At 37.9% G+C, this 12,945-nt stretch overlaps 1 protein-coding gene across 2 annotated transcripts; it reads right to left on the bottom strand.

Annotated features, from left to right (window-relative positions):
* Positions 1-297: 297 nt before the first annotated feature.
* LOC140953968 (flavin reductase (NADPH)-like) lies at positions 298-12,663 on the bottom strand. Of its 2 annotated transcripts, none has more exons than XM_073403365.1 (4): positions 12,471-12,663; positions 8,303-8,473; positions 5,466-5,668; positions 298-1,140 (listed from the first exon to the last, which is right to left on the bottom strand). In XM_073403365.1, exons 1-4 carry the CDS (start codon positions 12,623-12,625, stop codon positions 1,118-1,120), a joined length of 552 nt encoding a protein of 183 aa, XP_073259466.1. In that variant the 5' UTR covers positions 12,626-12,663; the 3' UTR covers positions 298-1,117. The 2 variants fall into 2 exon arrangements, with proteins under 2 accessions (XP_073259466.1, XP_073259456.1); XM_073403355.1 differs by lacking the exon at positions 298-1,140 and adding an exon at positions 1,676-2,174 and having other exon boundaries at positions 12,471-12,662.
* Between the last annotated feature and the right edge of the window lie 282 nt (positions 12,664-12,945).

The raw sequence follows: 12,945 nt of genomic DNA on the forward strand, positions 1-12,945 counted from the left end.
AAGGCTGTCATTTCGGTCTGTGAAAATGACCTAAAAGAGCCAACAGACGCCTCTTATGGTTGTGAAAGAGACAAGAAAACTTCCTGGTTTAGTCATAATTAAAAGACGGTGAGTTTACGACAGTAAAGTATGCAGCGTATGATACAGTACGTATGTGAAAGGGCAAAGAAAGGGGTACCATTTGTCTATAAAAATAAACCGAAAGGGGTACTTTTACTGTGAAAAACGGTATATGAAAGGGTAAGCGGTTGGACCACCTCGGGGTGGAGCTACTCCGTATAAACTTTGTTGAGCCTCTCCCCCCCGAGACACACACATTCACACGCACCGGGTTTATACAGTAATCCCATTTCTTTCTCTTTCGTGAGCGAGGTTTTTTCTTTTAACTCTTAAGCGTAATTATCTCGTGGTCAAAGGTTCAAGGTAACCCACAGAAAACGTCGAGTCTTATCCATTCACGGAAGTATAGTTGACCTGGTCACATATAATAACTAGTTATTCAATTGAATTGCCCAATTGACTATATTCTTACTTCTACTACCATTTTCAACTACTTTAAAAATCACAACAAGGCACAGCTTGTATATTGCTACTGACAGCAAATGATCGTTTCTAGCTAAGTCGAAATATGGTTGTAAATTAACAGCCTGCCTTAAGACCATTCAAGTAAGGGAATGGCGCCGAGCAATTCTTCTACTGCTGCCATTTTTATCACGCTGTAAAAGATGGTTTTAACATTTAAGTCTGTCAGGAAATCCTGAAGTGAAGAGCTAATTAGCTTCTACAGTGGTACAGTTTATTTTAGGTTAGATTCAAAGGCTGGGATTGTGCTTAACTTGTGACCATTCACAAGGACGTGACTTGCATTAGATTTTGTAACGTTGGCACTAAAACTGCCGCCCAGTACTTTCTTGTCTCTGTACATCGTCTTGCAATGTATCTGCTTTCACAAGAGCCGCTTGGTAAAACCAATCCATAGGAAAATATTAAGAAAAGAAACGAGGACCACTTACTCGGCACTAACAAAACCAACATTAAATTTCCCAAATGCGCTGTGCTTACTATTCCCCGAATTTTGCCATTTATTTCGACAGATGATTTCAATCTGGAGTACGAGCTAGCCCTTACATTTCTGGAATCCTGAAAGATAAGCAATCGTTTTAAGACTCATAAGTATAACCTAGCAGCGGAAAATGAAACAAAAGCCACGCCCTCAATACGATACACTCTAACTACTTTAATAGCTCTCCGAAAGATGCAGCCGAACCTCGCCTCAAGTTTTCTACACCCCGACAAAACATATTCTATGAATGAATTTGAATTATTGACAAAGGGTACTGTTATACTTTTACTTTTCAACGTTACTATGGACTGTCTTGCAGGCCTGTATCGGTGAAATGCAATATTGATCTGCGACAAGCTTTAAGATTTTCTTTTAAAAACTGTTGCCTCCACGACCTAGTTTAGTCTCACTAGTCAAATGACTTGGTTTGCACACTGTTTAGAAAACTGAGGGCACTGCTTCAGCAGATATGTTTATCTCGTTTATGTAACTCATCTATCTTACGTGCGTCTTAAAGAAATACATAACTATACCTCAACAGAGATCCTTCATATCCTGATCTCTTAAAGAGAGTTTTATTGATCAACGGATTTGGGCATTAAACTACTCAGATTTCACAGGTTATCTTTAGCAGATTTTAATTTTGAATTTTCTAAAATACTTTTTCAATATGGTCCTTGTTTCAAGTGTGGGTCTTAGAACTTCCTTTAACCATCTAAACTTTTATCACACCTCTGAGCGAATCTCGATATACACCATCTAATGTTCTACCCTGTTATTGAAAGAATTCCGAAGCTAACAGAAACAAAGCATCAATATCTACCTACTTACTTTACCACTACGGGTTAAAAATCGTGCGAAAACGTGGATTGCATGGTTTAGACATTCGGCTTTTCGCGATAATATCTGTTGATTTCGGGATTTTCTTAATTTAGCACGGATGTAACCACTTCTAACACTCATAATCCAGCCACGGCAAAACCTTTTCTGTTAAACTCATTACTCTCCAAAGTCTTAAGCATAAATTCTGCAACATCAGCGCGTGTAATGAAATACTTGGTTCCAGTGTTGCACTGTCCTTCTTCGACTTTGTAATTCCCTGTCCGTTCGCCTAAAAAATACGGTTAGACCTATGTTAGTGTCTATTTGATTTTGCATATAGTGACCTTTTTAGGTTTTTGTTGCTCTGGAAGAGTTCCTCTCTACTTATGCTATCGCACATCGGAACCTCTTCACTCTCACAAGTATTCGATAACATGAATTTCAATTTTTTTTTTTTTAAATGTTCTTTGAAAAAAACAAGCAGAACTACGAGAAAGTTTTAGCAAAGAGGTTTTATTTGAACGGTTAAACCAATGAAAGCATTTCGTTCACAGCCTCATAAGTTAAAAATACATCACAAGACACTCTGGGAGCTGACTGAAAGGATTAAAAACGAGCTCGGCCACGAAGGGTTGGCTATATTTTATGCTTATATATTCCTAGTTAAACAAGCTTAAAATTACAAATCGGTTGACGAAATACTTTTTAGCGAAAACATCATGACCACAGAAGAGCTATTATGATTCCCGAGCATTTTAGGCCACACCTTCTCCCAAATAGTGACAAACTTAACAGAAGCGGACCGCTGTTTTTCAAGTTAACCTGAGTGCAATCCATTTTAATCCTCTTCAGTTCTGCTCATGCCCGCTTCTTTTCGTGCTTTTCTGTAATTTGTGTTGTTCAACGGTTTGAGGGTCTCCATGGGGGGTGAGGCTCCTGGGGTTGACTGTTAGCCATAAAACGGCCAAACATCTCAGCCTTTTCCTTTTAATTCGGGAAAGTCCTGAAAGATGTGTTTTGCAACAATGGAAATTGATACAAAAACTCCTAAAGCACAATTTTTTTTTACAAATGAGCAAAGAAACGGTAAAAAGAAACCGATATTTTCATCGTTAACATAAGCTCCTGCCGTTAAAACCATAAATGCCTTCGCCCTATATATTGAGACCCTCAATTCTGATATCTGATTGGTAAGTGCGTACCAGAATTGCCTCAATAGAGCGATCTTGCCTCTTTAACACCTGAAGCCCATTTATTTATCAGCATCTACTCTTTCCTGTTAATATCACTCAAAAACTAGTCAACAAAGACAAAATGTCTCCTTTTAAAAAGATTCTCAGTATTATAGCACTATCAGATTTAAAACCGCTTGTTGATATTAGAGATAACTTGGCAATGTCAAGTGGCTTATTCCGTTTTCCGGTCAAAGGATGCTAAAATTATATTTCAATACCTTCTTCTCGCACGGATTGTTTCAAGATCACCAATGAAATGAAATTAAATCAGGGTTCGCGAGCTACTGTTTCCAAATACAGCAGAACCCCGGTAACACGAACTCTGGGAAACGACAAACAGTTCGAGTTAGCGGTGGTTCGAGTTATCGGAATCGATTAAATATTCAATTTGCGACTTATAATTGCCGGATAGTTACTGATTTTCAGCAGTTCCGTGAGTATAGTACAGTGCAAATTTACTTATTTCATCAAAAACGGCATGATTATGCATCTTTACCATAAAACGTGATCTGTTCGTTGCACCAATTAACAGCAAATTGCAGGAGGGTTAGTTTTTGTGTTTTTACCAATTATACAACAATGAGAGCTGGTGGGATGGCATCCGAGTGGGGTTTAAAAGAATTCGAGTTATCGAGAAGTTTCAGTGAATTTTTGGTCTAGGCAAGGGAAATTTAGTTCCAATTAGCGGGGAATTCGACCTATCCGAGTTCCACTTAACCAAGTAAAAATGACCCAAAGGGGGGTGCAAGCCAAGGGAAACAGACCTCAGTTCGACTTAGCGGGGAGTTCGAGTTATCGAGGTTGTATTGTACGTCACACTTGTGTCAAATGGTTTTCTCAATGATTAAGAAGGCTGTTTGGTTACTGCCCTAAATAAATTTTTATCTGCTTGGATGCATGGGGGAACTTTGGTCGCTTCGAAAGTGTTGGGTGGCTTTTTCGTCTCATCCGAAAATGATAGCTTCCCTGATGGGTCTGGTCGAAAGTTCGAGAACATGGAGTAACCGTACTTTCATCGGAAAATTTTAAGGGACGTTTTTGCCATTACACCGAAATTTTCAGGAGACCTTTTTTAGCAATACGTAATCATCATATATTGGTGATAAAATGTGAAAAACACATCCTCAGAAAATCGTAGGTAAGATGGTAGAAAAACTCCGAATATCTTCGACAAATGGGAATGTTATCTGCAAATGTTTAAGCCTTTCTCGAGCTTTAGACATTTCTTGGCAATAATTGCTCCTTCGAACAATTAGTTTTCAGTAAAAGGCACGAAAAGTTATTTCATGTGTAATTTTCTAATTTATTCATACTTTTCTACTGCAAAAGAAAACAGCATTTTACAATAACTGAGCGATTTCCCGGGCACTGATTGATTGAGAGCCATTGTCCATGCGAGTATAGAGCATGGACATGACACGATGGTATTCTCCGTCGCACGCACGCGATTTTCCAATAAATTTAGCCGGAAATTTTTGTTAAAACTGTCAGTGCTATCGCAAAAAAGAAATAGACCATAGAACACGCAGACCACGGTTTTCTTCTAGAAGTCTAAGTGCCTTCTAATTTTGTTCAGCACGACTTATACATTGCAGTCGCCCTCAATGTCGTTCCACTCCTAAAGAGCGTCCGCCGACTTTATTAGTTGGAAGTCTAAAGTATCACGCGAGATTCCGCTATTGTTCGTTCTATCACCTTTTCTTTGTATGACAGTTGGTTTCTACTGTCTTTCTCGCTCCCTTTTCTCTGACATCTTAGCGGAGAGGGAAAAAACGTCGTGGACTACTCAAAACAGGTCCGCATTCATATCGTGCGAGTTAAAGGAACCCGGAGATGGCCAACACCATGAGCAAAGTAAGTTGGGTCAAAATCTTCAAGAAAGTCATCCCGGTTCTCACCAGACCGTTAGAATTGAAACCTGGACACTTTTTTCGATTGTTGAAAAAAGGTATACTTTGGCTTTTTTTAAAAAAGAGATAAAAAAAAGAAGTCAACCAACAATACTCTACAATACTCAATACTCCACTAGACTCAAGTCGTCAACAACTAGAATCCACTCTAGTCAATTGATCAGTACCGTGTCCTGACTATAAACTATTATCATTATAGTATTACCTATATTATGCTAACTAAATTCCAAGTGATGAGTCCACAATATTTTATGGTAACGTACGTACCACAATTACATGGGAAGACTGCAAATTGTGGATGGAATATCAAATGGCTCACGCCATTCCGTTAGGGGAGCTGTGATTTGCGGCACTTCCGAACCACGCACATGGTAGTAATTTCCTTTGTTTACTATTCATTAATATTCAGTGAATTTTCAGAAAATACAAGCTTACCACTGAACAATCCGCATGGTCTGACTATGGTGTAGTCCAACGATTCAGGTTCCGTTTGCTCTAACATTCTCTCCATGGTACCCATGTCTTTGATCATGCCATTAAGCAACACAGGATTAATGAACCAGTCAACCAGCCACCTATTGTTTGGCCCTGGTTGGGTACACCATGCTGTCATTGTAACCAACCGTTTCATGCCACACCTGTCATATTAGAGACCAGCACAAACGTTTTAGCTTTTTCTATGTCTCGAGGATCTTGCTGTTTTAGGTCAATTCTGTGCTGAAGTCATTACTTAGTGCCTTACCATACACAAAATGCTCCTATAATATAGTTATAATCGATCGTGTTGAAGTCGTCATGCAACTCTCAAATAGCTTTCCTAATATTCCAAGGTAAAGTTCCATTAAAAAAGAATAGACATTTATAGAAACCCCCAAAAAACTTGGCCTCTTCACGGTCCATGTGTACAAGAGATAAATATTGGATAGAGGTAAAAAATGCTACAAAAAAATTACCACAGCATTATTTACAAGCGGAAAAAATGTCACCAGATCAAAAAGGCGAGAACATTTGAACTCTTCGCCAGCAAAGCATCCAGCTCTTTCAGAAACTGGGATTTGTTCAGCAAGAAACTAATCCCAAAACATATCGCAGTTTGCTGAATCACTGGATCTTTCACCATAGCGTTCATACATGTACATGTATGCCCCTAGCAGATTATTTTTTATCAACAAATGTTAACTTAAAAAATGTCTAATAACAAATATTTAAAAAAATACTAATTAAAAGAAACAAATACAAATGGTCACAGGCTAAATCCCTGTGGCCTGAATCATACATTTTACTGATAAAGTAAAACAATTCTGATAAGCAGTAAGTATGATATTCTTCTACAGGGTTCATACAATAAATTGCAACCATTTTTCAAGGACAACATTAGATTTTCAAGGACCACCTACAAGAAATATAATTTTACAGATTCTACAAAAATGCACATTCCCAGTCTATTCTAATAAGGCTTTAAGCCTTGAACTGTTTGTTTCACCAACTTCTCTTCTCTTTCAGTTCAGTTGTCTTAACTTGATAGTTAATTATTGCATAAAACATTGAGCACTTTCTGTAAGTAACCTTTAAATTCTCTGAGCTATGATTCATATCCTGTCTTGGACAACCAAAAAACATCAAAAAACACTTTCCAGGTCACTACGTTCAAAGTAGAAGAAAATTCAAGGACTTTTCAAGGACTTGGGTAGAAATTTAAGGACTTTTCAAGTAAAAATAGGATTCAAGGACCTTTCAAGGACTCCCCCTAAAATTCAAGGACTTTTCAAGACTGTGCGAACCCTGTAAATCTATAAATACATATTTTACAAGTGTTAAACAGGTAAACTGAGATATCTTTTGCTCCAAGTATGTCCCAGCCTAAAATTCATATTAGGGACTTTAAGATCCAACGATGCGGACAACAACGAGAATGTCAAAAAAACAATAGGTTTCATAGGCAAAACAACAACTTCGCACGTGCATCACACTTTTTTGCACATTTCTTTCCCATTTTTGCACGACTACAATGTGAAAATGCCTAATTTCACATTTTATGGAGGACAAGCAACGACAAAATTTTATTTCTCTTTCTGAGCTTGGCTATGGTCCCTTGAAATTCAGCTTTGGGAGGGTTCGTCTACAACTGACAAAGTATGTGGGTAGGAATAATCGCTATTAAGACTGAAAAAATGCAAGTTCACTTTTTAAGCGATGTTCTTGTCCCTATTATGGGCTTGAGAGAACCTCTGTTAAACGGTCAACCTCTATTAAGCTAATTCCCGAGGGTGACTGCTTAACCCTTTAAGTCCCAATAGTGACCAACAGCAATTTTCTCCTAACAATGTCTATACATTGCCAAGAGATAAGGTTGTGAGAATATAAAAAATGATCACGAAAGAGTAAATGCCTTGATGTTTTATTAAATTCTCTCAACTAATTCTTAAAGGAAATGTATGGAGATCAGTTTGGAGAATTTGTATGTGGATATTGAGGCTTGAAGGGTTAATAGAGGTTTGACTGTATTGCAAATTATAAAAAAAGTAATATTAAAAATTGTGTCTGTGCCAAAGACAGACAAACTCCCTTAATTCAGATGCGGGTGCTGGTGGCCACAAGCAACACATCAGGGAAGAGGTGATCTTGTGTGGGCTGCTTAAAAGTAGCTGGCCTGTGGCCACCAGCTGGTATGTAGAAGATAACCCTCATGTCAGGCACTTGAATCTGGGATGACAACATATCTGCGAAACTGAAACAATTAATGGAAAGCTGAGTATTACAATCAAGCCAGGTCAAGCGTGCCCTCGTAGATTCCATCAATGAATTGATTATTTGAAAAAAAAATTAATCTGTTAGTCTGTGTTGCAACCAGTATCAAATTCAAATCTGCATTCCTACAAACACAATGAGCAGTGCATTTTTTGTGATAACTTATCTGTATTTGTTCAAATTGAAAATCTTTGAATAGATAAAATTGCTCCCAAGACATTTACAGATGTATATCAAATTCAAGGAAACTGAGCTGGTATAAATTTCATAACACCATATGTGAATTCACTGCTCATAACACATGAAAGAATGCGGAGATGAATTGAAATCTAAAACCACCAACGGATTCAACTTTTGAATAATAAAAAATTCATCAATGGAATCTTGGAGGGTATGCTTAACCTGGCTTGACAGTAATTACAGGAGAAAAACTTGAGCCAATTATGCTGACAATGAGGAAGATGAAAATGATGATTATGATTATGATTGAAGCCTGTATGAGTGGCTCTATATTTTTTACATACCTTCTCATTCCTTCCAATATAGCATGCATGGACTCTGAGTAGAAAGTTGTTGGATTGAAAATACTTGCAACAACACCTAAACAAGACATCACAGCATCTTTTCCCTTCACCACAGAGGCAAAACTTTCAACATCACAGGCGTCTCCTTTTACTACCTCCAAGTTAGCATGCCTAAAAGGCAGACAATATAGATGATAAGGATTAACATAGAGATCTCACATCCTGCAAAATAGTTTGCTAGTCAACTCATCATAATGGCAATTATTAAATAATTATTATTGTTATTAACTATTTTAAATCTTGTATTTACCACCCACCGAGATCTGTTAGTGGCACTTTTTTGGAACAAGGAATGATTGACCATAATGTAGTCAAATGCAACATTGATTCCACCACCAACAAATCCACCAAGGTTTGTTTACCTTTACAAGCAAGCTTATAATAAATAATCTGAACATTGAGACATTTAGACATAGCTGCCATTTGGCTGTTTACAAACTAAAGATGGAAGGTAAAATGTGACCCTCCACAGGATTTTAATGCTAAAGGTGAAAGCACGCGCACGACACGCTTTCACTTTAAAACAAAAGAATTTATTTTAACACGCTTTAGCACGCTTGCAATCTTGCCTCATTAGCAATTTCTTTTGTTTCAGAGGACACGCCTGAGACAATTAAGCGTGAGCAAGTCGAACAAAAGAGCGTGTTAAAGTTTTCAAACAAAAGCTCAGTGCGAAAAAGCACAACACGCTTTCAGTGTGCGCAAAAGCACGCAAGGCGTGTTATCTATAAGCTAAATAAATTTCCTCTACAAAAAGGAATCGTAAATGATTATGAACGGCACCCTTTTTTGGTAACCATCGAGAAAGAAAAAGTTATACCTCAGCGATCGCAGCGATAGTATCTGATTGAAAAAACCTTGTCGCTTGAAAAGTATAAACAGTGAACGGTGTGACCTACTGGATTTATGGGTAGAACTATATTAGCATTGCAAAATCAAAGTTCTTTCCAGAAATGTTTACTGACAAAGCTGTGCAAAGGTTATCTTAACTTTCCTTAATTTAAAACACATTTGCAATTTTCTCAGAAACAGTGATGTTTCGGACTTAAGACACTTTCTCAGCATTATTTTCCCGAAAAATTTAGCTTCCAATTGAAGGTTTTAGGAAAGTGAGAATTTTATCGTATTTTCGGATCCGAAAATTTTAGGATTCCTTAATTCTCTACGAAAAATAGCTTAACTGGGAAATGAAATGGAAAAAATTAAACTTCAGAAAATCGTAAGGAATTTATTAGATAACCTTCGAAAATTGTACATGCATGGAACAGTCATCTAGAGATGTTTAGCCTTCCTCAACCTATAGAAAATTCTAGGCAGTTTTTGTTTCTACGATTTAATTACCTTCGTTCGTCTCAGCATGGCTTAAAAGATATATTAAACTAATTTATTCAACTTCATTTCTCTGTGCATTACTGCTAATAAATATTCCCGTGGCATAACTATAATTTCAGGCGACATAACTTCAGTACCTCACATGCGATAGGAGGCGTCTTTGCGATTCCGGTCAACCGCCGACAGCCGGAGGAATTGGTTTACACTGATCTTGCGTTAATTCCAGGCTAGACCACCATTAAGTCGTGATTTTCAAATGGCCACGGTTACTATCAAATTCCAAAACAGTCTCAATTGGTATATTTGATTCACTTCAACCAGTTATCAATGCTGATTAAATCCGCTGAAAACCCAAGCCATTTTTATCATCTTAGTGGTTTTAGTAATCAAGCGTGTTCAGCGTGTCTTACCCAAATTGCACGCTAACCGTGCTATAATTCGCACACTTACGGTGACATATGGCACGCTACAAAAAAACAAAAGGTCTAGCGTGTTAAATTTGCCAAAACAAAGGCAAGTGTGTCCGTCTTTGTTTTTTCAATTTAATATGCGCATATCCGTGATCTACGGCACGCTAAGCGTGTCATGCAAGCGTGTCGTGCGCGTGCTTTCACCTTTAGCATCAAATTCCTGTGGAGGGTCACAAATAACGTATTTCCATTCTAAAAAAATATGGCAGGATTACAGGAGCACTTTTCATAATTTCAAGCTTTTGACCCAGCCCTTAAGACACTTGAGGAAAATTATTGAAAGCTGCTAACCAGTTTATTCCTCAGAAATCTCTCAAAGGAAGAAAGTCCAGGTACAGCTATTTGAGTATGTGGTTGCATTCCTTTTAGCCAAACTTTTTTCAGGTTTAGACAAACCAGATTGTTTGGATTTTCCTGCTAGCCGGAACAAAAATCTGAAATAAGATTGATCCATACAGTAGCTGCCTGCTGCTATGATCTTCTTCTCAATTTAAACACATCATTTTTTATTTCTTTCTGCTAAATTAAGCGTCCTCTCGTAGAGAAATGGAAAGAAAAATAGCTCTTTAACTAGTAGTGGTTGTTCATACTGGGACTCGTTAACTAAAAAATATCCGGGATTTGATTCAAGAAAATTCAGTACACGATTGACAAAATTCTCAAGTGCTGAGAAGTAGGTTCTAAATACACACACACAATGGACACTATAGTTTTACTGTGAGAAAATGCAAGCATTTTCACTCCCTTGTGGATTTAGAGTTACGGGGGAGCTTAAGTTTAATATACTACAAATTTTATCCTTTAGCTGCATAGAACAAAGAAGGAGTGTAAATAACTTTTACCAGAACCAAACTTGACCCGCTGTGTTTATCAATGAATGAGCACAATCTTGCAATTGAAAAGCAGTTTTGTTAAATGGAATAAAAATCTGAAACCAGATTGAGATACCAATCCGAACGACCCAAGTGCAGAGGTGGATCGTTCAGATTGCAATCTAAGATTGGTTTAGTCCTTCATGGAACAAAAAATCAAATTTTGGATGGCAAAATCCGGATTTCGATTAGTCAAAAGGAATGCAACCTATGTAAACAGCCTTAGATGTCCCAACTCTAGTTCAACAAGCCTGAATCCCAGTCTTCTGTCTGTGCTTAATGTTTTTGTTCAATCATTCTTATTGACTGATCTGAGTTGTTTTAACTTTTTGTCATAGAGTTGACTTGCGGAAGACTATAGAATTCAGAGCATTTTAAATGTTAATTGTCTTCTCTGCAGTTTAGCCTTAATTCTTTTTGACCAATGACAGAGACGTTCTTGCCTTGTACAAACTTGTCCAGATCACTCTACGGCGTAAGGGTTTGCAGTGATGCGGTTTTGCTCGATTTTTGGTGCGGTTTTGCGGTGATTTTTATTTTAAGTTGCGGTATTGCGGTTTTACAAAACCAAGTGGTTTGCAGTATTTAGAATTTTTCGGCTAATTTCAATGGGGTTTGCAGTTTTCTCATGTTATTCTGTGCGGTATTTATATGTATTTCTGTGCGGTTTTGCGGTATTCATACCCCGCTTACGCCCCCCTTCTACCGAGTGACCTGGACAAGCTTATAGCTTGGTCTCAGACCTGGCAAATTAACTTTCTTTCCTCTAAGTGTTATGTGTTGTGTTACATCCAAGATTCTCATTGGTAATCATCATATCATGTTAAACTGATGGTTAGATGAGGCCCTAGAAGTAGTCGATACCTGGGATTATCATTACTGAAACACTCAATAGAAAAAACACACATATTAAAATTTTAATACATTTAACAACAACGCTAATAAGACACTAAGCTTCTTCAAATGAATCAAGGCTTATGCAAATACATCACTGGTTAGACCAACATTTGAACATGCATATCGGGAGCGTAGCATCCATATATGTATGGCCTGCACACGCCCATTGTACAGCTGAAATCTGGAAAAAAAATTTTTCCGTCGTATGCTCAGCATCAAATCCTTCTTCAGACCTGCCAATGATCTCTCCCACTAAAGTTTATTCTACTTCAATCTCTGCGTGACGCATATATAAATTTATAATGATTCATATATGATTAGAACACAATTTGCGCCCCAAAGTCCCTCCAGTCACCCATATCTTACAAGTTATTTGTTTCAAGGCGACCTTAAACTCAGCTCTAACAACTGTTTGAACTGGATATTGCGAGACGTAGAAGTAACTGAAGTAGAAGGAACTACGTCAACTACAGCCATATCTTGCTGCACGTACACTTATTTATGGGGTGCGTGCAACCTTGAAAATGCGCGTCGTACCGTATTTCAGCTTTCTCGGGTGATCGCACGACAGATGTAACAGAATAGCCTTTCTCCAGTGCTTGCTTCACTACCTCCTTTCCCGTTAGTCCAGTGCCACCAAAAACAACCAGTTTTAATGGTGCAGGGCCGTTACCTCTCTCTTCGCACGCCATTTTGTCTTCGGAATACGAAACTCTCGTTCCCAGAGCCCTACATCGGCGATACATCGGTCTCTTTCGGCACTTTTAGGGGCAGTCAAAGTTAACAGTCAAAGTGGCCGAGCAATATGACGAGTTTTATATACGACGAAAAAAATGCTCGACAACAAAAAACGAATAAAGTGCAAATACTTGTCATATCTGAAAGTATCTTTAGCCACGAATAATAAAGTTCGCAGTCGGGACATTTCTTAGTAGTTTTTTGGATTTAAGCCAATTTACAATAAATTCAAGCGGGAACAATACAGAACATGACAGAAAACATCCTCGGAGAC

The sequence above is a fragment of the Porites lutea genome, chromosome 1 (assembly GCF_958299795.1).
Source record: "Porites lutea chromosome 1, jaPorLute2.1, whole genome shotgun sequence".
Lineage (NCBI taxonomy): Eukaryota > Metazoa > Cnidaria > Anthozoa > Scleractinia > Poritidae > Porites > Porites lutea.